This window comes from Erpetoichthys calabaricus, chromosome 16 (genome assembly GCF_900747795.2).
Source record: "Erpetoichthys calabaricus chromosome 16, fErpCal1.3, whole genome shotgun sequence".
In the NCBI taxonomy this organism is placed as follows: domain Eukaryota; kingdom Metazoa; phylum Chordata; class Cladistia; order Polypteriformes; family Polypteridae; genus Erpetoichthys; species Erpetoichthys calabaricus.
In genome coordinates this window covers 96,697,128-96,723,473 of record NC_041409.2, presented here as the reverse complement: position 1 = coordinate 96,723,473, position 26,346 = coordinate 96,697,128, and the positions used below count along the sequence as shown (strand labels likewise).

General features: G+C 38.8%; 1 protein-coding gene across 6 annotated transcripts; it reads left to right on the top strand.

The window, feature by feature from the left end:
- Positions 1-5,224: 5,224 nt before the first annotated feature.
- LOC114666841 (carcinoembryonic antigen-related cell adhesion molecule 5-like) lies at positions 5,225-26,346 on the top strand. 6 transcript variants are annotated; one of them, XM_028821864.2, is made up of 11 exons: positions 5,225-5,742; positions 10,467-10,502; positions 12,551-12,805; positions 13,484-13,759; positions 15,544-15,816; positions 17,749-18,021; positions 21,816-21,914; positions 22,773-22,803; positions 25,591-25,691; positions 26,069-26,128; positions 26,207-26,346. In XM_028821864.2, the coding sequence occupies exons 1-11, from the start codon at positions 5,709-5,711 to the stop codon at positions 26,278-26,280; spliced, it is 1,512 nt and encodes a 503-aa protein (XP_028677697.2). In that variant the 5' UTR covers positions 5,225-5,708; the 3' UTR covers positions 26,281-26,346. The 6 variants fall into 6 exon arrangements, 4 of the variants coding, with proteins under 4 accessions (XP_028677697.2, XP_028677696.2, XP_051775997.1 ...); XM_028821863.2 differs by having other exon boundaries at positions 25,588-25,691; XR_007933675.1 differs by lacking the exon at positions 22,773-22,803 and having other exon boundaries at positions 25,588-25,691; positions 26,207-26,292.

Genomic DNA, 26,346 nt, shown 5'->3' with positions numbered 1-26,346 from the left:
TGCCACTTTTTGTAGCCTGGAACCACAGCCTGAGGTTTACAAGAAAAAGTGATGGACGTCACCAGTATAGCATGCATCTGCAATGTCAAGGTCTTTAAGGTTGTGCTCGAACTGTAGAATGGCTTAATGTTTTCAAATTGAATTAAATGATTATATTATTAAGTGGAAAATGATATGTTTCAGTCAGGGTTTTTTCCCCTGGTTTGTTTATTCATTCTTTTTGTTGTTTTTCCAGATATTACTTTTCATGTTACAGTATGTGGGCGGCACGGTGGCGTAGTGGGTAGCGCTGCTTCCTCGCAGTTAGGAGACCTGGGTTCGCTTCCTGGGTCCTCCCTGCGTGGAGTTTGCATGTTCTCCCCATGTCTGCATGGGTTTCCTCCGGGTGCTCCGATTCCCTTCCACGGTCCAAAGACATGCAGGTTAGGTGGATTGGCGATTCTAAATTGTCCCAAGTGTGTGCTTGGTGTGTGGGTGTGTGGCCTGTGGTGAGCTGGCACCCTGCCCGGGGTTTGTTTCCTACCTTGCGCCCTGTGTTGGCTGAGATTGGCTCCAGCAGACCCCCGTGACCCTGTAGTTAGGATATAGCGGGTTGGATAATGGAGGGATGTTACTGTATGTTATAAATTCTGTTCTTTGTTTTACTTTGTCTTTATTGTATTCGTGTAATATTTTGAATTTTAGCAATCTTTTTTTTTTAAAATTATTTTGTATATTTTTTTAGTTGTTTTCCCCTTGTCCTTTTTATGTAGGGCCTAAGGGGACAGGGCCATCAGATGATGAGGCCGCATGACCAGCCAAAAAGCCAAATTGTTTAAGTTAATGTCAATGGTAAATTTACCTTAGTCTGCTTAGTTTTGAACTTGAATATAATGTAGCTTAATACAGATCAGTGGTCTCCAACTCCAGTCCTGGAGGGCCGCAGTGGCTGCAGGTTTTCATTCTAACCCTTTTTCTAATTGGTGACCAGTTTTTGCTGCTAATTAATTCCTTTTCCTTTCATTTTAACTGACTTGTTGTGTAAGATTTGCTCCCCTGAATTTCTTCATCGTTCCCCTGAATTGCTTCATTTCTTTCCTTAAATGGCACCCAAACAGAAATGAAATGTGAAGTGAGTGAGCCAACAGAAGACCAACTAAGTCAGGGCCTCAAACTCCAACCAATTTCACTCCAACCAGGCACTGATTCTTGTTGTTAGTTAAACTCGTTCTTTAATTCCATGGCTTGTTGCTATTCTCATTGTGCAATAGCAGACATTCCCAAATATCGTTTTTTCTAAAAGCACTGATAAAATGTTTTGTGGACCTGAGCAGATCAGCAATCCTGAGACCTTCATCTTTCTGTATTTTCAGATATTGCGTGATGGACACAGTTTGCTGGTCATGTTTTGGCTCATTTTATATCTCATTATTGTCTGACTGCTAATTAAGGAAAAAGAAACAATTAAGGGGTGTGAGTCTTGAAGAGCTAGTCAAATAAAATTAATTCAAAAGAAGTTAATTAGCAGCAAAAACAGGTCACTAATTAAGAAAAGGGTTAGAATGAAAACCTGCAGCCACTGGGACCCTTCAGGAGCGGAGTTTGAGACCACTGACATAGATAATGGAAGATTCATTTTATCCCCTTACAAATAATAACACTCATTACAAGGACAGCCAGCCAATCAAACGTCTTGAAGCGCCACGTTGAATTCTAACATAAGTATGGCTCATCTGAGGGATCAGAGAAGGTGACAAAAGCAACAACACAGGAAGACATGTCAGAGATCGAGACATCTGGACATCGGAGAACGTAACCTAATAACATCAAATGCTAAATGAAAAAGCCGCCCAGGACAACATCCACTCTTAACATTGCTGATTTTCCAATAAGCTTTTCTAAGACTATACATCCAGACTTTGCTCTTTATTTTACTTTTTAGTATCTATTCTTCTATTTGTAATACTTTAATATATACCACTTTGCATTTACCTTTCTGTACTTAGTCTTTGTATCTAGAGTGATTGAAGTAACGAAGTAAATATTAGAACACAAGGTACAGCGCCTTTGGCCATCTCTGCAGGGTTATGACGGCTGTGAGGTTGCACCTCAATAGGTAGAACGACTGCGGTAGAAATAAGACAGCGTTTGGTTAAGTGATTGAGCTTTCTTGTTAGTTCATGTACTAGGAAGCTCATGAGTTGCTGTTTTATTATGTTTGATTTTATTGGTGTTATTATGTTTGCTATTTTTATTTTTTGCAAGATAAACTTGAGTGTCTTAAAAGTCACTTTTAATCAAAATGCATTACTATAATCATTAAAATAAAGAGAAATAAAGAGAAACAATGAAAACAAAAATAAAAAATGATAAAGAATAAACAAAATTCCTTTCCTAGGTGCACCAGCAGCGTTAGCCTCCTCACTAAAGGCGGCCTGGCCCCAAACTCAAGAGGCAGGTCTACAGTCTGTGCCAGCCTAAAAATAAGACAAACACTTCAAATGTGAACATTTCTTCACTGGGACAGAATAAAAACATTAAAAAAATAAACAAAAAAAACAAAACAAAAAACAAAACAAAACTATGGCTCAAGAAAACCAAACATGATTCCTTTAATAATTAAATATTTGTTATAAGGATTCAAAAAAATATCCAAAGGAAAGTAATGGTAGGCACCCAAAAACAAACAAAAAAAACCCCTGAATAGATAGGTTAAGAGAACGAATTCAAATCTAAAATCAGAGACAGTACACCTTGAGACAAGTGCTGGGGTTCAAAACCAAGAAATCTGAAATTAGAACAAAAGCACAATCCAAAAGACAACAACAAACTTGGATGCTAAAGCTGCCATATTGACACCTGACTCTCTTTAAATACTGGTAGAGTGGCCCTGCCCCATGAGGCTCCACTTAAAAAAGGACACAGCAGAAAGCAAAGAAAATGAATACATGTCATGTTATTTTCTAACCTGATTATCCCCAACCAGGGTTACGGGGGGTTCTGTAGCCTATCCCAGCTAGCATAGAGCAGAAGGCAGGAACAAACCCCAGAGAGGGCGCCAGTCAATCACAGGGAAAAATGGAACATATATTAAGATAATACAAGAAGACGCAATTAATAAACAATGCAATAATAAATACAACACAACCAGAACACAACCAAAAACATGTACTATGTAATACAATGCTACACCATGTGTGTGGATATGTGTCTGGCCCCTCAAACCAGCCGAATTGGTCTCTTTGGCTCTCATCTCATTAGTCAGTTTGACTTTGGTGGCTCAGCGGTTGACATGATACTTCAGGGCTGTGAAGTTCCATTCCAGATTGTGACAACTTTGTATTATGTTTTACAAAAAAGCAGTTAAATGAACCATTTTAATGATTACAGAGCAAATAACTTTCTAAGTGACTTTGGGTTGCTGAATACTAATGAGGTGCCACCCAAGTCACAATCAAAGATGGGAAGTATTTGCAAGAATATGAATGATGGGTAATGGGAGGGCCATCTGCTGTTGCTGGCAGTCAAAAAAAGCAGATCAGAAGTGAGCAATGCACTTCGAGATGACAAGACTCGGAGAAACAGGCATTATGGGTATGTGATTGAGAGAGGAAGAGACGGTCAAGAGAGGCTGAGACACATGAGGGTCTCAAGGACAGATGTAGGAGGAACGCTGAGGGCAAGAGATATCAAATAGTTTTACATTTACATGATGCATAGCTGGTGGTAAGATAATAAAACACACAAATATTCAATATTCAAAAGACAACCAAAGATATTGTATTAGCCTGGCGAATTTCTATTGGTCAGCTATTCCAGATTTTAGATACATAACAACAGAAGGCCGCCTCACCACTGCTTTTAAATTTAGCTCTTGGAATTATAAGCAGACACTCATTTGTAGATCTAAGGTTACAATTTGGAGTGTAAGGTGAAAAGCATTCTGAAATATAGGAAGGAGCGAGATGATTTAAGGCTTTGTACATCATATGTAGGATTTTAAAGTCAATTGTAAATGACACAGGTAACCAATGTAGTGACATTAGAACTGGAAAGATGTGCTCGGATTTTCTTTTCCTAGTTAAGATCTAGCAGCTGAATTCTGCACTTGTTGCAATCAATTGATGTCTTTTTTGGGTGGCCCTGAGAGGAGTGCGTTACAGTAATCTAGTCAACTAAAAACAAAAGCGTGAGCTAATTTTTCAGCATCTTGCAAAGTTATAAGAGGTCTAACTTTTGTTATATTTCTTAGGTGAAAAAAATGCTGTCCTAGTAATCTGATTAATATGTGATTTAAAATTTAGGTCAGAGTCAATAATTACCCCTAAATTCTTTACCTCCGTCTTAACTTTTCAGCCTAATGTATCAAGTTTATTTCTAATACCCTCATTATATCCATTTTTTCCAATCACTAAGATTTCTGATTTCTCTCTATTTAGTTTGAGAAAATTACTAGTCATCCATTCAGAAACACAAGTAAGACATTGGGGTCAGTGAACCAAGAGAGTCGGGGTCATCAGGCGCTATTGATAAATACAATTGTGTGTCGTCAGCATAGCTGTGGTAGCTCACGTTATGCCTTGAGATAATCTGACCTCATGGAAGCATGTAAATCGAAAAGAGCAGTGGAACAAGGATAGAGCCTTGTAGAACACCATATAGAACATCATGTGTCTTTGAAGTATAATTACCACGACTAACAATGAATTTTCTACCTGTTAAGGAAGACTCAAACCAATTTAAGACCCTGCTAGAGAGGACCACCCACTGACTAAGACAATTTCTAAGAATATTGTGACCAATGGTATGAAATGTGACTCTCAGATCTAAGAGGAAGAGAACAGGTACATGGCCTCTGTCTGCATTTACCCAAAAGTCATTTACTACTTTAACAAGTGCAGCTTCTGTACTGTGATTTGTTGTCAAACCCGACTGAAACTTATCAAGAGTAGCAGGTTTATTGAGGTGACCATTTAGCTACGTAATGACTGCCTACTCTAGGATTTTACTTAAGAAAGGCAGGTTAGAAATAGGTCTAAAATTGTCAAAAACAGAGGAGTCGAGATTACTTTTCTTGAGCAGGGGTTTAACAACAGCAGTCTTAAGACAGTCTGGGAAGACCCCCTGTATCTAATGATGAATTTACTACGTCAAGCACACTATCAGTTAGCACATCAGATACTTCTTTGAACAAACTTGTTGGTATTGGGTCAAGGACGCAGGTGGAGGGTGAGATAAAATGAAGACATACTTGAGGGTATATTTGACATGGAGATCAAATGAATTTGATCCATCATTGATGGGGTCTTGGATGACCTTCCTACCTTCATTACATGACTGGCTGAATTAAAACCTGATTTTGCTCCCTGATGCCCCCCTCAGATTCCATGTATGCCTGGCACTCCATTATACTGAATGCCCGAGACCAACCCCTTCATCCAGAACTCTGCACTAAGGACACCAGCCATAGTCAGACCCTTTTTAAAATTAAACAGAGAAGCAAACCACAAAGTTTTAGCACAGTGAGCAACAGCAGCACCAAATGAAGTCATACATCGTGTTGTACACAAGTCATCTGCATTTCCTGAAGAATTCAAAGTGGCAGTTTTTGGTTTTATTTTTTTCACACATAGCAGCCTGGGGGTCGATGACTTCCTGAAAACGGAGCAACACAACTGTAAGGCGTCAAATTTTAATATCAGTTCTCATTTCTGCTTTTTGACAGTTATATGAAGATGGCCAGGGCACTTGACCTGATTATATGTAAGTACAGCGACTCATTCGAAATTTTTATCCTAAGAAATCATTTAGTGGTGAACTAGCAAACTTCAATGATGGCATAAAAAAATTATAATCTGTTGCAAAATAAATAAAATAAAAAGTGAAATTATAGAGAGCCAATGCCAAAAACAGGCCTGCGAAACTGACTCAGGAAATTGTAAACTGACAGTGTTAGTGTTTGGGGTCTCTGAGATATCGAGCACATCGTGACACTTCACTTGTTAAACTGTAAGAGATGCAAAAGTACAAGAACACATTATTATGTATGTTGTGCAGAAAGGACATCATGACTCAAGTGAGGACAATTTACAAAATCAGCAATAAAATATAATTCTTTACTTACATTTATTACACTCGCCGAACAGGTGACTTGCCAAGGTTCACAAAGGCAGTTTGAGGTGGGAGCCGAGTGGGAACGCTGGGGTGTGAAGACCACCGTGGCACACCATCCACAATACGGCACTAACATTTACTGAGTAGAGCAATCTGAAGAAGAGCCCCAGTAGAGCTTGTGAGCTCCGCAGGGCCGGCGAATGCAGGCTGACTTGGAGCCTAGGAAAGCTTCAAATGCAATTAAAAATATAATATTTCAAAGAAGTAATAAAACTGCCATCCACCCATCCATCCGCTTTTAAAGCCACTTCATTTAATTTAAAGTGACAAGGGAGACGCAACCAATCATAGGAGCACAGGACACAAGGCAGGAGCCAATCCTGAACGAGGATACATCAACATACTATAATAAGCTTATAAATTAAATGTATCAGTTTTATACATAAACAGACAAACAATAACTACAACAAAAAAATCATTTAGGCTACAATGTTCTGATTAGAAACGTTCTGGATAAGTCTGCACCCGAGCACTGTGCTCTGTGGCTCAAGGATGGCAAAGCAACATTCTAAAAAAATTATTTTCATTTGATTTGAGAGTTTAAAACTGAAGACATGCGGCCAAAGCCGGGCTGAAAGCAAATTAACTCTCTTCAGGTTTTAGATTTCATTTAGCACATGTTTAAATCTTCATTGTTAAATTAATATGTTTGTGTGATTATTTATAATTAATTAATATTAAAACTTTCTAATATTTCAATAAAACATATCACATTATTTTATAAAACCGAATTTATAGGTGGAGATTATTTAATGAAAGCCTGTGGGTTTGGTCTGAGTTTTATTGAAATGTCTGACACTGTAATCTGCTGGCTTCTTGCAGTTCTTTACAGTATAATAAGCTTCTGTTTATGATCCAATTCTGCTCAGTTTTATTGAGCATGGCTTTATCCCAGCAACCAAAAAATACACTCTGCCTATTTTGTAATTAAAAAATGATTTACAAACAGTTATGGTGACAACGACAAATGGCCTATTAACAATTTTGTGCATATATAAGTAAATCAAGTCAAGTTTAGTATTCTGTGGACTTAATACAACAAAAAATAGAACACAGTGTCACAATGCTGTATATATATATATATATATATATATATATAAACAGAGTGCAACACAAATTATAGAAACATAGATAGAAAGGCACTATATAATAGATAGATAACTACATATACATTATATACAGTATACAGTACATATATATATATATTTATATCCATCCATCCGTCCATTTTCCAACCCGCTGAATCAGAACACAGGGTCACGGGGGTCTGCTGGAGCCAATCCCAGCCAACACAGGGCACAAGGCAGGAACCAATCCTGGGCAGGGTGCCAACCCACCGCAGTATATATTTATATACAACACAGTATTTTTATAACAGATTATTTATAAATACAATTTATCACAAAAACATTATGTAACTGTTTCATTTTTTGAGGAATGGATTACACCAGTGGTTCCTCAACTCGATCCTGGGCCCCACTCCTGCTGAAGGTTTTTGTTCCAACCAGATTCACAATCGGTGATAATAATCAATAACAACTGATCTCATTTAATTAGCTGGTCTTTTTTTTACTGTTCTCATTATTCTGCATTCAGAAAAATACCACACTATGGTTTTTACATTTTTAAGACTTTTAGAAATATTTCTATTATTTTCTAAAGCTATAAGCTAAAGCTTCATTTATTTATTTATTTCTCCAGCCGTCTGGAGTTTTTTTGTTTTTTCTGTTCACCCTGGCCATCGGACCTTACTTTAATTCTATGTTAATTAGTGTTCCCTAATTTTAATTATTTATTTTGTCTTTTTTCTCTTTCTTCGTCATGTAAAGCACTTTGAGCTCCATTGTTTGTATGAAAATGTGCTCTAGAAATAAATGTAATGCTTCAGTCTCTCTTGTTATTTTCCTATTATTTTCCTCTTTTCTTGTTTAGTTTGCTCCCTTCATTTAACCCTAATAGTGACAATTAGCACCCAGCACAGCAGACACCCAGATGATGAAAGCAGCAACGACTTCAATGTCAGGCTCGCTAATTAGTAAATAATCCAATTAAATAACCAGAACACCTGTTAAAGCAGAATGAAAATTAGGTTAAAAATACTGTTAACAACTTAAAATAAAAACTACATATTCCCCATATAACTGCTTATTACATTTTAATAAAAATCTACCATACTTATTTTGTAATTTCTACATTGACTCCAAAACACAGGAACAAGGAAATAATGAATCACATAATTAGGCTAAGAGTCAAATGAAAAACAAAAACCCAGGACCGAGTTTGGGAACCACCGGATTACACAGTTATCATGAGAGTATATACAGCAGCAGAGAAAGGTCTAGAACACAACTGGTATACAAATGAACCAGAGTATTATGTACACACAACACAACAAAAAAAAATTGCTGTATACATGGTATGCAACACTAATGATATACTTTATATGTTTTTGTGTATTTATACACTACCGGTCAAAAGTTTTAGAATACCTCAGTTTTTCTTCAGATTCAATCAGTTGAAATGCAATGAATGACCTAAAATAGTGAAAAGGTAAGCAATAAACAACCACAGGTTTAAATTTAAAGTTTTAGGTGAGCAAAAATTGAAAAAAAGGACATTTCAGAATATGACAAAGTCGTTCATCAGGGAACGACTAATAGGTGAAAACCTTCAGATGTTCTGCAGCGCCTAAAGTAAATGAAGCCTAATGTCCCAACTTGTGTCAATTACTTAAAACCCCCCCTGTCTGTCTTAAAGCACAACTGGTGCAGACTGTGTCACTACACCCTCTGAAGTACAACTGTCAATATAAAATACTCTACAATTAACTGACATCATAATACAGATTGTGGACACATTAAGTTAAAATGTTAAGTAACCCTTAAAATCAGGTACGTGTGACACATTCAGTATTGTATGTTTTTATTTTAGAAAATGATGATAATGTTTAGATGATAAAATATTCAAAGCTCAATGCACCTTTTATCAAAGTACATATTAATAATGGATAATCTAATAGTTTAATACATAGTTTTAATTAAATGTTGTTAGAAATATATAATTCCTAAAATGTTTTTAGTTCTTCCTTCCATGCAGCTAACATATTTTACAAATAATTAATTTTTTATTTATGATATCAGTTCTATAGAGTTAATAATTATTCTTCAGCATGTATTTTTCTGTACGTTGCACAAATTTAAAAAAATAAGCCTACAGATGGAAGACAAAGTCCAGTAAACTGCTGCCTTGTAGCTGGTTGTGTAGTTCTGGGACCACCCCAGTCTGGAACTCTCTAACTATTACATATAAAACACAAATAAAACGTGCTTTTCCAATGAATTAATTGATTAATTAATGAAAAACAGTTTTCCTTCTGTTTTCTGCCAGTAACTAAGAATTTCTCTTCAATCGGATATATACATAAAACACAAAAACACAAATATTTCTGCTGTATAAAAAATATATGTAGTATGCACCTGTACATTTTAATATAAAACATATATACTGTATTTAATATAAAGTATCGGCAGACTAGCATAACTACAAAAGACGAGCAAAACAAATCTGACAAAGAACTTGATAATAAAATTCATGTAAGAAAACGGACACAGTGAAATTAGATACAGAGCATGATTTAAAAAAAAATATTAAAATTGATAGGCTAATCAGCCTAAATTACAGATGCAAGAATGTTACAAATTGTTCATTGCAACGTGTATTTTTTAATTAAAATAGAATACTTCTACAGTTTCTATTGTTAAAGGATTTCTGGTAAAACTAATTCTATCCATCCGTTTTCTAAACCCACTTATTTAAATGTAACAAGTTTTCTTTCTTTCTTTCTTTCTTTCTTTCTTTCTTTCTTTCTTTCTTTCAGTACTCAAATTAAACTAACAGAAATTAATTCTTAATCAATTTTTTATGAAGGCCCTGAGAAAAGAGTGGGAAGCCAGCCCCAAAGGGCGCTCTGCAGTCGAGTGCGTAGGCAGGCGTCTAGTGGTCTTTCCACCTGAGGCGGCGTGTGGGCCGCCTGCCAAACGGAGACACTTTGGGCACCTTTAATGTTTCGCCCACACTTTATGAAGGATTTGACACCCCAAACAATATTAAAACTTACTCAATACTTCTGTCATATAGATGCCGCGGCATATGCTCATTCTTATTTTTATTATATTTTTCTTTCTTATTCTTTTGTGTCCCCTTCAGTACATAGTTACTGTACACGAGAGTAGCTGCTAGAACTAACCTGAACTGAATCCTCTAGCAGGTTTTGCCTTGCGCTTTTCATGCTTGTTTGTCTTTCTCTTTTCCAGGGTTCACTGTGGTGATTTTCTCAGCACAGGATGCAGGTAAGAAATGAGATTTCAGGTTTGCAGTGCCATTGACTGCAATGGCTCATCATTTCCATCAACTCATCTTCTTTGTTCCTTTTATTTCACATCTCATCATTCCAAGTTTAATGCATCTATTAGATGATCTCCAGTAGCTCAGCTGGATTTCTCCTTTCAGTCTATTGGATTAGTATGAATACCTTCTTTAAAATACTTTTAATGGCTTTTGAATGGGAACTAGCTCAGGAAGCATGACACGTGATGTTAGTGCCACAATAAAATAAAGGTCAGTCCCTAGGGTTAATGGGCTATCCAAGATTAGATTATAAGTCATTCAAGTTTTTTACTGCACTGGTGAGGCCTAATCTGGAGTCCTGTGTGCAGTTCTACAAAAATGACATAGCAGCACTAGAAAAAGTCCATAGAAGAGTGACTAGGCTGATTCAGGGCTACAGGGGATGAGTTATGAAGGAGCTGAGCCATAAAAGGAGATGAGGAGGAGACCTGACTGAAGTGTTTAAAATGATGAAGGGAATTAGTCCAGTGGATGAAGACTGTGATCCACTGTCTTCCGTTATCTGTGACTTTAAAATGAGTTTCATTAAGAATACGGGGACACAGAGGATACATTTCGCAGAAACATTAGGAAGTTTTTCTTCACTCAGAGACCCACAGACACTTGGGATAAGTGACCAAGTAGTGTGGCAGGCTGTAGGACTTTAGGGACTTTCAACACTAGACTTGATGTTATTTTAGAAGAATTAAGTGAATAGGATTGGCAAGCTTTGTTGAGCTGAATGGCCTGTTCTCATCTGGATTGTTGTAATGTTCTAATAAATGAGTGACTGTTCGTTTGGTGTGTGTTTCATTTTCATTTGTGGTTTAAAGAATCTTTGTTTTAGTTTCCTGATGTTTTAGGTGTTACAATTTTTGGTTGTAGGAAGGATAGGATGGATTTGTTTGGTTACTGAATTAGGTTTAGCTCGTGGGTTCCTTTTCATTATTATTTGATAATGTTATAAATTTTTTACAGTTTTGTTTTTGTTTCCTTCTTGGATATTCTCATTAATGTTAAATGCTTTAAAGGTCACTGAATCTTATTTTGTTAACATTTGGTTGTAAACACTTATTAAATGATATTTAAAATAATTTCTTTCAGTGACGCCATTTTGTATTCTGCTTTGTGCTGCCATTTTGAGTTTAGTGTGTGTCTTGTTGCTATGCAGGACAACCAGAAGTTATGACCTGTAATGTTATAAGTTCAAAGGTATAAAGGCCACCTCAAAGACTTCTTAGTCTTCCTAGTGCTGGATAAATGCATTTGGTTTATGGATTTTCTGGTGAGGACTTAGTGCTTTGTTTTCTTTTCACTTTCATGTCTGGTATTTTGATTATTCTTGATGACAGATCAGTTAGACTTTCTGGTTTCGAACTTTGGGAGGCCTTAGACTATGTTTCAATTCCAAATTCTTTTTCATTTAAAAATCTGCCCCACCATTTTCTGTTGTACAATATTCATCTTCTGTTCCCTCCCTCACCTGTCAGACACAGTGAATGAACACTTACGCAATGCTCTTTTTGTACTCAATCTGTTTAAGTTAACAGTTTTTCCACTTATTCTAGAGCAGTTAAAATGTTTATTTGTGCCTTTTCCAGCATGAGTCCACTTGCCTTTTCTGTTTTTTTGCTCTTTTTGTTTTTGCTCTCTAGGAGCTAGTTTATATTTATTTGCTCATGTCTGTTCAATAAAGAGATACCCCAGCAAATCTTTGAAGATTGGTCCTTGAAGTCTATGGGAATTGTCAGGGCGTCTCTGCTTGATTCTATTTTCTGCATTTGTTTCTGCAAAAGTCTTGGAGACTCAAGAGCATTTGTTATATTTTGAATATTTTATACATCTTTTGTTTTACGTGTCTGGTGGTCACAATAGTGAGGAATCATGGCAGATGCTTATGAGCTACAAACAGGTCTTATCATTTTTCTTTAAATGTATTAAATAAAAACGAAGATAATACTATAGTACAAAACAGTCTTGTTTTGTAATTTGTATCTCTTCTTCTTTGCAGAGGAATCAAGTCAGAATCAGAAACCTGCATATATTGGAGATAATGTGACACTTGACTGCCTCAGTGCGATATCTGGTGGAAAATTTAAATGGCAAAAATTGAGTCCAAAAGTTGAGAATTTAAATAGCACTGGATCGACGTACACCATTCAGTCTGTGACTGCCTCTGACAGCGGGACATACAAGTGTGAAACAGACAAAAGTGTTTCTCATTATATCTCACACGCTGGCAGAACTGTGACACTGACTGTTCAGGGTGAGTTTGTGTCTGAAATGGGGTCAAAGCTGAGCATCACACTAAAGCAGCTAACTTGTGTCTCTGTGTACTTCAACACTATAGATAATGGATGCTCAGCTCAATTACCTCTTGTAATGAATGTGACCACAAGGGGGAGCCACTGACCTCCAAACCCCAGACACAAACGGACCAAAGACAGTTCCGGGTTCAAATCAAGTTCATTTTATTAAACACAGTACCGTCATGCGTAGGCATAGTCACAATAACACAACTAGATATAGTGCTCACTCCTTTCCCTTTCCTTGTGCTCCTCCAGGTAAGTGTTGACTCCTGCCTCCCTTGACTAAACAAGGCAGGGTAGTGTCCTTTTATATTGAACCCAGAAGTATTTCCGGTGCCAATGACTTTGCCTGGTGGAAACACCTCTGGGTCATGCGTAGGCTCTGCAAAGAAAGGAGACCTTCCTCCAGCAGTGCCCCCTGGCAGTACCCAGGAACCACGACAGGGCTACCCTTCTGGAACACAGTTCCCATGCAATTCCGATCGACTGTGTTTTTCACCACACCAGATGAATGTCAGTCTTGACTCTTCTGGGGATCACTGGACACATTTTTTACCACTTCTTATCAGAGTAAATCAAAGAGAACTGGATAAGTTCAACCCCACTGACTCACTTTGCCATCTTTTCATTTTCAGAGAGGAAAGCCAGACTTGAATTGATTACAAGTCATATAGATGGATCGATATTTGAGAGAGATCAAATCAACATGACATGTTATGTGGACGGAGATCCTGTTGGTTGGACATATGAGCTCCACATGAGTGAGAGGGTGATGTCATATAAGTCTCAAATGGAGCGGACCTTCACCTTCAACTGTATGACTCTTTCACAGGCAGGAAATTACAACTGTCGAGCTAGGAAAGGAGATCTTTACTCAAATTTCAGTAATCTAATTCACATTCATGTTTCAGGTGAGTAACTGAAATCAAACTTACAGCCTCTCTGTTTTATCATGGGATGTAGAACAATCAAAAAATGTTGACAAGCCATTCAGCCCAAGAAACTTTGCCAATCATACCCACCTAAAACAATTCCTCCTATTCTGCAAGTCTTCTCTCAAAAGGCACTATATTAGCCTCTTGGATCTTTGCTTATGCAGGAAATGCCACCTATGATACCTCCCAGCCTGCGTACCTGAAGGACCAGAATTAGGCAAGAGGTTGACCCCCAAACCCGTCAGTGATTGATAGTGCCAGTGAATCACACAGGCAGGTTGCAGTAAAGATAATTAGCCTTTATTTACTTGCTAAAATATGCAATTGCAGAGAAGCCAGTATCAGCAAATTGATAATAAAAATGTAAATATACAACTTGGGAAGTCCATTTTGATGGTCAGTCTTAGTAGATTCAGTAGCAAAGCAGGCTTCATTCTGTCTTTTCCTAGTTTTTGCAGTATGCCATGAAGATATTCTCAAGATCGTAGGGACACTGCTGTTAAGTGGCAAGCTTAAAGCACTGCCACCGGCACCTTTTATGCTTAACATAAGAGGCCTGCAAAGGACATTTCAGCCCATTCCCTCTTATAATGACCAGATGTGACCTGGTTGTGGCCCTGGCTCCAGCTGCTGGCACACAAAGATTGGTTTGCACTATTCTGTACTTGCACTTCCGTGTTTGAGCTTTAAAGTGGCGTACAGGGTACCTGTGATGTAAGCAGCAGATTGGGCAGTAACCTGAAGGTAAGGAGACATACTCTTACAGTACGTGTGTGTAAACATTCTCTTGATGTCACCCTGATCTCACAAAACATCATGGGGCACTGGGACAAAAATATTCATGTTGGCCAAACCACACAGCAAATTACCAGGAAAACATTTGTTGAACGAGGTTGATGGCAAACAAAGCATTTTTGTTGCAAGGAGTTTTGCTGATCAGCACTATTTGTGAGTATTACTTTTATTTGATATATATGTTGACTACTTTTACTGATGGATTTTGCATTTGGATCATGATTTTGGATTTGTTACCTTTGGGTTGAAATGGTTGCAGACCTCCACAGTTTTGTGATTTATTTGCTCCGCCTGGACGGCCAATTGGATTGCAGGTTTCTATCACTTAGTTTATTTGACTTGAGTCATATAAACCTCACGCAACCCTCATCTTGTCCATAGTGTAACCAGGTGTTATCACTGATGTATAATATAAAGCGACAACCTCCTCAAACTAGTGAAGCTCTGGAGACCCACAGTGGGAATTTACTTCTTGGGCTGCCTTTTTAGGCAAATCCTTTTTCTTTGTTTGTTCTCTTTTGTGCTTCTTTTGCTTGTTCAAAAATAACTTCTTTATTTACAAAGATGCTTTGTTTTGAACTTGTCTCATCAGTCCAAAGGTTTTAGGGTTCCTCTCTCTAGAAAGGTATTTGTGTATATTTTGGGACATTTAAAGCAGTTTTGAACTTTTTAGTTTAAAGCTAACTTCTTGTTTTGGGCCTGTGCAGGCAGAAGCCTATCTGTGGTGGTTGGAGGCTGGCTGCCTGTGGTAAAGTCTTCTCTGAGAGGGTTGGTGAATGTCTTAGCATGTGTTGTTGGACTTTCTGGAGGTGTCACACTATTTCTTTACATTAATAAACTGCAATCTACAACAGATACCGTGTTGTTGTTACTCCTTTGTGTGTCAGGCTGATCTTTGAAGAATCAGCTTGTCTGTCAAGACCTTTCCACATTAACTGTCTCCTACTCTTCTACTCTCTTCTTAGCACTGAATGTGACTTTAACTGCATTTCCTAAAAGTCCCATGAAGGAGGGTGACTCTCTGCAGCTCGTTTGCACATGGATGGGGAACGGACGCTCCAGCTCAAACCTCACTTATAGCTTTTTGAGAAACAATGTGACTGTGAAGAAGAGTAGCAGCTCTTCAGTGTTCAGTATTAAAGAGATTGAAAAAAATCACACTGGGAATTACACGTGTGCTGTGGAGTCGCCAGGACGAGGAAAAGCTTACAGCGATGACATAGAGATTGAAGTTCAAGGTACAGCAAGAAAAGATGTTTGGCTGGTGAATCATATGGTGAATTTATTCGAGGAGAATACAACATTTCTATGTATTATACCGCTTTCACATCAGTTGGTCTTTCGGTCTTTCTGTAGCTCTTTTGTGGGAGGAACATAGGACAGGATGGAGAGACACAGACAGAAGTGCTTTTTGTGCATATAATGTGGTGAGCAAGTAAGCAATCCCCCCTCACCAGGTGGACATGGATACCTGGGTTCCTGTTTTATTTTTTTTTCCATTCATCCCTTGTTTGTGGACTTTAGAATCCTTGGTGTTATTCTGGGTACGACAGGTCACCACAAGAGTGATAGCGCTAGAGTTGGAAGTCAAACTGTTGCTCACGTATTCTTCCTCCATTTTTGAAAACTCAGTTCCATTTCCATTTATAGAGCAGAATCACTTCTCTTTATAGTCTATCCTTTAAACGATTCCTAGTGTTACACTTCACCCCAGAGCAGATTTTAGCAGGGTGGGACTCCTAGGAAGACTGTAAACAATACCAAAAAGAAGCATTCTTGAACTAAGTAAAGGAACCCAGGAGCTGAGAGTAAATTGAAAGGCAAGATATTACATCCCAACAGACATGAACTTTCCCAACTGGGATGTAAAGTTAATAAGGTCTTAGCTGGGGCTACACTCTAAAATAGCAGTGCTTCCCCAAGCCAAGAGGTGGCAGCAGCATTTCCCTGTTACAATAATTCAGGTTCCTGCAGCCTCTCTTGGTAAGTGTAGTATTTGCATGACTCTCTGTGGAAATGTACTTCCTGGAAGGCTTGTGGAAGTACTCTAAGGTGGAGGGTTTCTGAAACTATGGCTCACGACCCAAAATGGGTCATGGGTTGCCACCTTTTGGGTCATGCAGAGTGGTGACTTACCTCTGTATTCAATAGGAAAGGGTCACATATGGTTACGAAAGTGTCTGGTGATGGGTTTCCACATGGAGTATAAGCAATCAACATTGCTTTGTTATGCTTTTCTCCAAGGGGGATTATGATTTTTGGTGGAGATTCTCTAAGGGGGTCCCTCGTCACCCAATCTGACAGTTGTTATAGACTGGGTCTCGAAAAAATTAAGAACGGCAAGATTGGGTCACATGAAATAAACACCACCCTAAGGAATATCTTTTTATGGGCTGTGACCTCATTAATTGGACAAGCTGGGAGTTCGGGAGAGGATCTATGGCAAGGGGGGAACAGAGGGCCATTATTGGGATGAGAGCATGAAGAGCATAGGAAAGGGGCTGATCGGGGCAGAGTCTTTTGTTAGATTCCCGTTTTTGTGTAGATAGATAGATTGGAATGGGACTATATGTTATATACATAGTACTTTATTTGCCCCTAGGGGAAATAGAATCTCGAAAAATATATAAACAGACAATAACAACCCACAAATACATACAAGAGTTACAAAAAAGAAAAAAATACTACTTGGTGAAAGATAAGAGAGCCATCCCAATGAGACACTACAAGGGCATACTGCTGCTGGTATAAATAAGCCCCAGTCATATTTCTTCACTCACGTCTGGTCAACATTTTGTGGTCTGAAAGTCTTCAGTGTTTGTGTGTCACTGAGAGGATGTGCGGCTTTGTTCATAATGACACTCAGTTTTATCTTCATTCTTTCATCCACTACGACCTCCAAGGGGTCCCATAACAGAGTCTGCTTTGTTGATTTGACAGGCCTCTGTTGATTTGATGTTATCAGCCCAGGACACTACAACGTGCACCTTGTGTTCTTGCATCTTTATTGGCTTGTACTGGGGTCTTTCAGGGTACTGGTTCCACTTCATGACCACTTGTTTTGTCACAGTGTGTGATTCTGCCACTCTGCATTTCTTCTCCAGCCTTTAATGTATTATGACTAATTCATTTTCCGACATGCACTAACTCTCCTGGTTTTCTCTTCTCAGCTCTGACCGTCACTTTAACCGTAGCTCCTGGAGGTTCTGTGATGGAAGGAGACTGTCTCACCCTGAATTGCACGTGGAGAGTCAATGGAAGTTCCAGCTCAAAGCTCAACTTCAGTTTCTGGAGGGACTGCGTGTCTGTTAAGAATGACAGTGACTTTCCAGTTTTCAGTATACAGGAAATAAATAAAAGTCATAGTGGGAATTACACGTGTGCCGTGGAGCTACCAGGAGGAGGTCAGAAATACAGCAATACAGTAAATGTTCAAATACAAGGTAAATTATGTGAAAAAAATACCTGAAAATGAACTGAATGAATCAACATTTATTTATTTAGCACATTTTTAGAAAAACGTGATGGAACTCAAAGTGCTTTACAAGATATCCAAGAAGTAATTACATGCAAAGGAAACAAGTAAAAATTAGATAAGAAAAATAATACATAAATAGTATAATAAAAAAATAATTCACACTTTACGGTTGAATAGTAGTGAAACCTGGGATGAAGGATGAAATGTTGAGACACCAACCATGTTGTCCAATGTAGTTATTGTAATGTAAAACAAAATAAATGTGTGGTGACGCTAAAAAACAGAAAATACACGCAGTAACCTTTCCTTAACAAAGTCCTCACTTTTAAATGAAGCTCCGTCCTCTAGTAGCTCAACTCAAAGTAAGACATCTCCTTTTAGGAAAGCCCAGCTTTACAGGTCCTGGCCCATAGGGGGCGGAGTCAGTTTGCCTCACTGGGTTGTCTTCTCTGAACTGTGGAGGCAGAATCGGATGACGAGGTTAGCTACAGCACCCCCTGTTGCTTTGGGGTGGTACTACATACATCAGCTGGACGACAACCCACTGATGTACGGTACATGCATGACAACTTAGATAATATAGATATATATCCATCCATCCATTATCCAACCTGCTATATCCTAACTACAGGGTCACGGGGTATAGATATATAATTAAAATAAATACTGAAAAGTTTGTTTTTTTTAAGTCACTGGACTTAAGTGAGGTGGACAGAAGGAATAAAACAAAACTCCATTTAAGCTGGGGAAAAAACAAAATCTGTAGAGGTTTGTGGCCAAAAGACCCCCCACCCCCAGCACCCACTGGTCATCCTGTCTAACATAAATGTTTTAAAGTTGTTCTTTTTTTATTTTTTTTAAGGCTTCATCTTAGCGGTTTTCGATGCAGTGGGTCTCGTGGCAGCTTGGCATATCTGCTTACATTTAAACCTTCAAACATCACAGGTGGCTGCACAGGACTTTGAGCAGAATGCCACCACAGAAGAACCAGAAAAGAAAATAGAGAAAAGTGAAGATTAATAAAGATTGCAGATTCATTGAAGAGTATGATAAAACTATGTATATCTAGTACATTAAGGGTAGAGCTAAATTGTAGTTACGAGATAGCCAAATTAAAAAAGTAAGTTTTCAGCAGTTTTTTTCAAAATGATGTACAGTGTTAGCCTGCCATATCTCTACTGAAAAAGTACTCACGATTTTTGGTAGATAACAGCAGAAGGCCGCCTTACCGCTTCCTTTATGCTTGGCTCTTGAAATAATAAACAGACTGCCATTAGAATATCTAAGGCAGTGTTTCGTAACCCTTATTCTGTCGTGGCACACCTCTTGTAACCAACAACATCCCACTATTTTAATAACCAACAAACTCATTGTATCTCATACATGTGCTCAACTGTCCGAAGGGCTGGGACTCCCAGAGAAGCTCTGAGATCAGCGTTCAGAGACACGGGACTTAGTGTGCACTTTGATGGCATCTCCAAGCAGCTCGGTCCCTTTATCTACCTCTCTTTGTCTTACAATCAACTCATATGCCCACTATCCACCAGCCATGTGAGGATTGCTGGTGACCACACACCCAGGCAGATGGACTCTAGAAGCCAGGAGACTCATCCGAAATGCTCTAACTTCGGAGTCTGCAACATAGTGATTGTGGAGCTGCTTTTATGCCAGCTTCTCCAGGAAGTTCTGTCCTCCTCTGATAGCTCCTAACCGTCTGTGGAGCTTGTCTCTCTCAGGTTTAGACCCAGGTGCGCTACACTGTTATTTTGACGGCACACCTGGGAAGCTCTGACTGTGCCATGCCTCAAAATAACCCACTTCCATCTTCTATGCCCTAACCAGATAAATTGTTAACTTCATTTAAATAATGTATACTGTCCTGGTCCTGCCTCACACTCTATGCTTGCTGAGAATGGTGTGACCCTGGATGGAATAATTTAACATGTGTAACAAAGATTTTTCAGTGTTCCTTAAAGGTTTGGAAGAATCAGCATTCTAAGGCTACAGCTGGTTTGACATTTATTAAAGAGCTTATTGTGTGGCGATTGGTTACGTGGAGAAAGAAAAGGAAGGACAGGAATTTGGGGTCGGTATGTTTGACAGACATGGTACAGCGGCAATAAATTATTTCATCTGGGGTCGTGCACGTCCCAGCAAGCATCTTGTGGGAGGATCCCTGGGTGGGGCACCAGCTCATCGTTACAGCTGCGCCACCGCGCCCTACCATGTTTAATTATTAACAGTATACGTTATTTAAACGAAGTTAAAAATCTATCTTTAAAATGTAATATAAATATTTTAATGCATTTCATCATGAAAATGATATCAAGTATACATCTAAAAGTGCTGTAATATCATGAATGTAATGTATTCTGTTTGGCAATCACTGCCTGTGCACTCCTGTCGGCGTAAGAGAAAGCCCGTTTAAGAAGCACATAGCAATTAATGATGTGGTCGGGGAACACACAGAATTTGAAACATTTAATGTGCTACTTTAGTTACGAATGCATTTGAAAAATGCTAGTAAATTAAACATTGATTTTAAGATGAAGTTTACAGTGTTTGTACTTTAATAACAAAATAAACTACGAGATTAAAGTACTGTAGATATTTTCGAGATTAAAATCAACATTTTAAATTCAATCTTGACATAGACCTCTTTTTTTTTCTTCACTCTATCTCAAGTTTTTTTTTGGCTCTGTGGCCCTAATATGCTTCCATATGACACTCTGATGGTGAGCTGTGACTTGCCTTTTCACATCGACTTTGATATCTGACTATTTCTTTTTTATTTTGGGCACTGTGCAGCTTCCTAAATTTGAACTTTTGAGTGTCTTCGCCACCCTGTGACACTCATTTTGTTGCTTATACCACTGCTTAAGCCACCAGTTAGTACATTTTTTCTTGCATCCACTTCACTGAGCAGGACCTCCATTTTGTATTCGCTGAAATTCTTCTTTTTAACATGTGCTTCTGCCATTGTTTTTTAATAAAACACTGAACAAAGGGGATATTTATATTGATTTGCATATTCAAATATATGAAATTCTGGGAGGAGTCGGGATGCAACTGTAGGCGTGTGCATGTGCGCTAACATTTACGTTGATTGGGATTTATAAAGAGGAAGTGTGTTGAACTTTGCTTACGTAGTGATATGCATCTGAATGTGCGTTCACACATTTCTAGTTTTGTCCGTACGCCATGTTTTAGTGTGAATGCCATGAGGCCCCAGGTTTGGTTTTGCTCCATTTTTGAAGTCTTACACTATTTTTGCCATTTTGTGACGCTGCAATCACAGCACTGTCTACCACAATGTATTTCACACATTACTTTTAATCCAAGTGTTGGCAATACTAATCATGTTTAGGATTCGATTTAATTTCAGTTTTTTGTTTTTAATGAATTTGCAGTTTTAAAATCCTGTTTTCGATTTGTCATTCTGGGGAATTGAGTGTTGTTTAATGAGGGGAAAAAATGAAATGGTTGTAGCACAAGACACAAGACTGCAACTTATAAACATGAAAGAGTGAAGGGGTCTGAATACATTCCACATAGAAATGTTTTGTGAGAGTTTTCTGCAATTATCCACATTCTAAAGCTCTACCCACTTTATTTTGCATTGACGTTCCTACGGTCTGAGAATTCTGAAATAAAGGCAAAATGCAAAATCAGAAACCCATGTGATGTACATGATTTTTCAGGAAGAGCAAATTTTCTGGTTTGTGCCAAGCAGTGACCGTGTCCCTCCTGTCTCCTCAGCTCTTCAGGTCACTGGTATTCCAGGTGGCGCTGGACTCTGCCTCCTTCTTCTAATTCTCCCACTGCTCTTGCTCCTTTGTGCTTATCACAGAATTCAAGGTAAGTCGGGTGTAGACATCCTGATATTTACACAGACGGCTCTGTTTCAACTGTAGCATTTCTCTGGTTCGGCAGACACTTGGCTGCAGGTCACTGCCAGAGTTATCAGGCCTGCAAATATTTCCAGCCCAGTGACAGCTGAAAACCCACCTAATGGCGCTGTGGATCAGCCCAATGAATAACACCGTCGACTTGATGCTCCTCTTTGACTTTTGGCATTGTTGACCTCCTTTCACTTTGCAGTTTTTCAGCCTGGGGAGGGGAGTCCCCCATGGAGTTTGGCCACTGTTAGTCATTTGGGGGGATGGTCTCCATTGGAGTTTGGCTGCTCTCTTTCGGGGGGGAATCTGGTTTACAGTTTTGGGGTTTTGGGTGGCACATATCCTTGGAAAAGAACACAAAAAATTTCACATTGCCAAATCAAAAATTTTCAACGCACAACAACTTCAAAAGTAGCCCAATCTGGGGTGAAAACCACAGATCTGCCAACCCTGGTCACAGCGCATCACTAAAGGAAAATCTTTAAAGATGCAGACGCACATTTTCTGTGGGCATCATATGTACGAAAGAAGAGAGAAGTAAAAGAAGGAGAATGAAATGGGACCATCTGACCAGTTGTGTGTTTGGTAACGCGTTGTTCAGTCTCTTCGCTAAATTCTTGGTGTTTGTGGAGCCGCTCTTCTCAGCTTGGTTGCAGGTTTTCATTGGTGTTCCGGGGTCTTTGTAAGTTTATCATGCAGTAAGAGGAGTCTCCACAACCCTCCATTGGAAAATATGAATATGGAAAATAAATGAATGAATTTTAGGAGCTGGAGTTTGCTTTCATGCCCTTTTGTCTTTCATTATTTTTAATTGCAGATTTACTGTGTGCTCTGTGGAGAAGGAGACGGTGAGTCGTTTTGCTGTTTACCAAAATGAATTTATGTTACAATTGGGAACTAATTATTATTATTTTATAATTATACTGTTTTTATAATGGCACTGCTATTTTTCTGTGTGAGATTTTTACTGGGTCTGCAATTATAGACGTGGACAAATATGTTGGTCCCCTTACAGCTCATTGAGAAAGTGCCATATGCCTCCTGAAATGTGAAGAAATGACAAGCAATCGTTCCCTGAGTACCAGCATGCCTTTGATATGTCATCGTGTAAAGCAAAGCAAGTGTGACAAGAGATCAAGTGTTGCTTATTCTATAAAGAGATTCTTAAATGGCCTGGACACATTTGTTGGGACCCCTGGAAAAGATTCCTAAATAACTGAGTGATTTTGCAGACTTGCTGTTTTCTTGAATTCATATCACACATGTCTGCAATCAATTATTCAGCTAATTTAAATGGAGAGAAGTCGTCACTCTGCTGTTTGGTGTCATTGTGAGTCCCACACTGAACATGGACCAGAGAAAACAAACGAGAGAGTCGTCTGAGGAGATTGGAAAGAAAATGACAGACAAGCATGTGAAAGGCATGCCAAGCAGCTTGATGTTCCTGTGACAACAGTTGCAAATATTATTAAGATGTTTAAGGTCCATGGAACTGTAGCCAACCTCTATGGACGCAGCTGCAAGAGGAAAATCGATCCAAGAATGTGCAGAAGGACAGTGAAAATGGTAGAGAAAAAACAACTTCCAAAAAGATACAAGCTGAACTCCAAAGTCAAGGTCCACCATCCACTGCTTTTTGAGTGACAGTGGACTCAATGGAAGAAGACCCAGGAGGACTCCACATAAAAAAGCCAGACTGGAATTTGCTAAAGTGCTTCTGGGAGAGTATCCTTTGGACAAATAAGACAAAACTGGAGCTTTTGGGCAAGTCACGTCAACTCTATGTTCACATAAGAAAGAATGAAGCTTTCAGAGAAAAGAACACCATACTTACTGTGAAACATGGCAGACTCTTGCTCACTGTAAGTTTTGGGGCTGCTTTGCTGCAGCCTTGAGTCTGTGCAGGGGACTATGAAATTTCAAGACTATCGAGATATTCTGGAGCAAAACATCCTGCCCAGGGTACAGAAAGCTCAGTCTCAGTCGCAGGTCATGGATCCTGCAACAACTAAAAGCACCCAAGAATGGCTGATAACAAAACATTAGACTGTTCTGAAATGGCCTTCTATGAGCCCCGATTTGAATCTTATCAAACATCTATGGAAAGACCGGAAATATGCTGTCTGGAGATGACCCCTTCAAACCTGACCCAGTGTGTGCAGTTTGCTGTGGACGAGTGGCCCAAACGACCTGTGAACAGGTGCAGACGTCTCACAGAGAGCTCCAGGAATTACTTGTTAGCAGTGATGGCAAACTCTAAAAGTTGGGCAATAAACTATTAGGTGAAGGGTCCCATCATTTTTGTCCATGCCATTTTCCTTTGTGTTATTATTTGAAATATTCTGTTGAATCAAAACTCAAAAGCAAACTCTTATTTTTATTAAATACGAGATAGACAATGATGGCCGCAAGTCACTTTTGTCAGTTTCATGTTATTTGAGAGACAATTATGGGTTCTTCTTTTTTTGTGATGGGGTACCAATAAATTTGTCCACGTCTGTATATCCAGAACCTCTGTATGAGTCAGATACTACACATGTTCTACATGCTAGCTCACTACTACTTGGTGTGCATTAGTTCAATAGAATAAGTTGATTTGACTACATGAGTCACCATTTATTCAAACGAATTTACTGATGCCTTTTGAAAACCTAAATGAGGTCTCCATGTAGGCTCCTCTGCTTTAGACTGAGCAGGGTTTCATTCTCTGAGCCTGTCATGTCCATAAGTCCCAGGATGCACTTGGTTGTTCTCCTCTGTTCAACTTCAAGTGCTGCTATGTCTTTCTTGTAGTGTGGTGACCAGAACTGCACACAGAACTCCAGATGTGGTCTCACTAGTGCATGAATTAGGCTAAGTGTAATGTCCTTTATTTTACATTCAATAATTTTAATAACATAACCTAACATTTTGTTTGCCTTTTTACTCGCTTCTGCACATTGCTTAGACAATGAGAATGTTGTGTTAACATAGAACCAATAAGTTATTTTCAGAAGTTGCTTCCTGTAGCTCAGTGTCTCCCATCTTGTATTTATAATTGATGTTCCTTTTGACCACGTGTAGCACTTTGCCCTTTTCTACATTTGGTAGCAGTGGTAACCATTGTGCCATGATAATTCTTCTTATTATCATTAGATATATATATATATATATATTGTGGCCTGTAGGTGGCACACCAGGCCCCAAACTCCCAGACACAACTATGCAGATGAACTTCCTGGGTGCAAATATACATATTGCATTTGTCACAATGTCTCTTAAGAAGATCAGTACAGTGCAGCATTCCATCCCCTTTGTCTCTCTTTTCTCATCCTTCACATGTCCCAGTCGAGTGTAGGCTAAGTGGAACGCTCTCTTTTAAAGTGCGTCTGGTGTCCAAACCTTTGTCTCTAGGAAGCACTCTATTACTGACCTTCATTAGGGAACTAGTTATTGTTATTATTAATATCATTAATATTCTTATTATTCTTAAACAGCATCCCTACACAAAATGCAGAACCGAGCTCTCTGAAATGTTGCAGGCTCCCCCTAGTGGTCACTTATATTAAATGTTGTCACTCGAGAGTTCCTTTTCTGTCCTAAAGTGCCATCTTTGACCTTTTTATAATGGCACTGCCATTTTGCTTTTTCAGTAGAACAGACGAGGGACGGGCTGTTGGTAACGTCATAACAGAGGCTTCTGATGGCAGTCAAGCAGCTCTCCAGACTGAAACTTTCAATATGGCAGATGAAACAAGTGAGTTGCTTAAAAAATGTTGTGGTAGCCATTGTATTCAAGCCAGTATAGCCAGTGCAGTTAACCCTCATACCAAAGGTTAAACTGGGAAAGGGACTCATAAGAACATAGTAGGAGAACAAGGCCATTCAGTCCAATGTAGCTCATCAGTCCTCACTCAGTTAATGTTGTTCTTGTGTTACTGACTTGCCATTTAAAGCACAAGAATTATTTAGTACATTCAAAGTGTTAAACTCGAATATGATAGATATGATGTGAAGAAGCGTTAACTGCTTTATTACCTGAATTTAGCATAATGACAATCAAGTAATAACATCAAACGAGCACTGAAATGAGGCCTGTCTGAAGCCTAATTCTTAACGTTTGTTGTTCTTCAGAGGACGTCCCTGAGGTCATATACTCTGTGCTGGGGGACTTTCCTAAGTCCAAGAAAATAGGTGAGTGTCTTGACTTGGTCTCCTTGTGCTGCAGATGCTGATTTCTCACCCTTTTTCATGCCTCTTTGTCTTTTACAGGAAAGCCCCTTGTACACAGCAGCCTAATCTACTCTGAGGTCCGAGTCCCTCAAGGTTTGAGCCCACCTCGGTAACCTTCAAACTACAGTCCCCTCAATATGGTAGTCCCATACTTTGACCGCTCCAGTCTGTTTTACTTC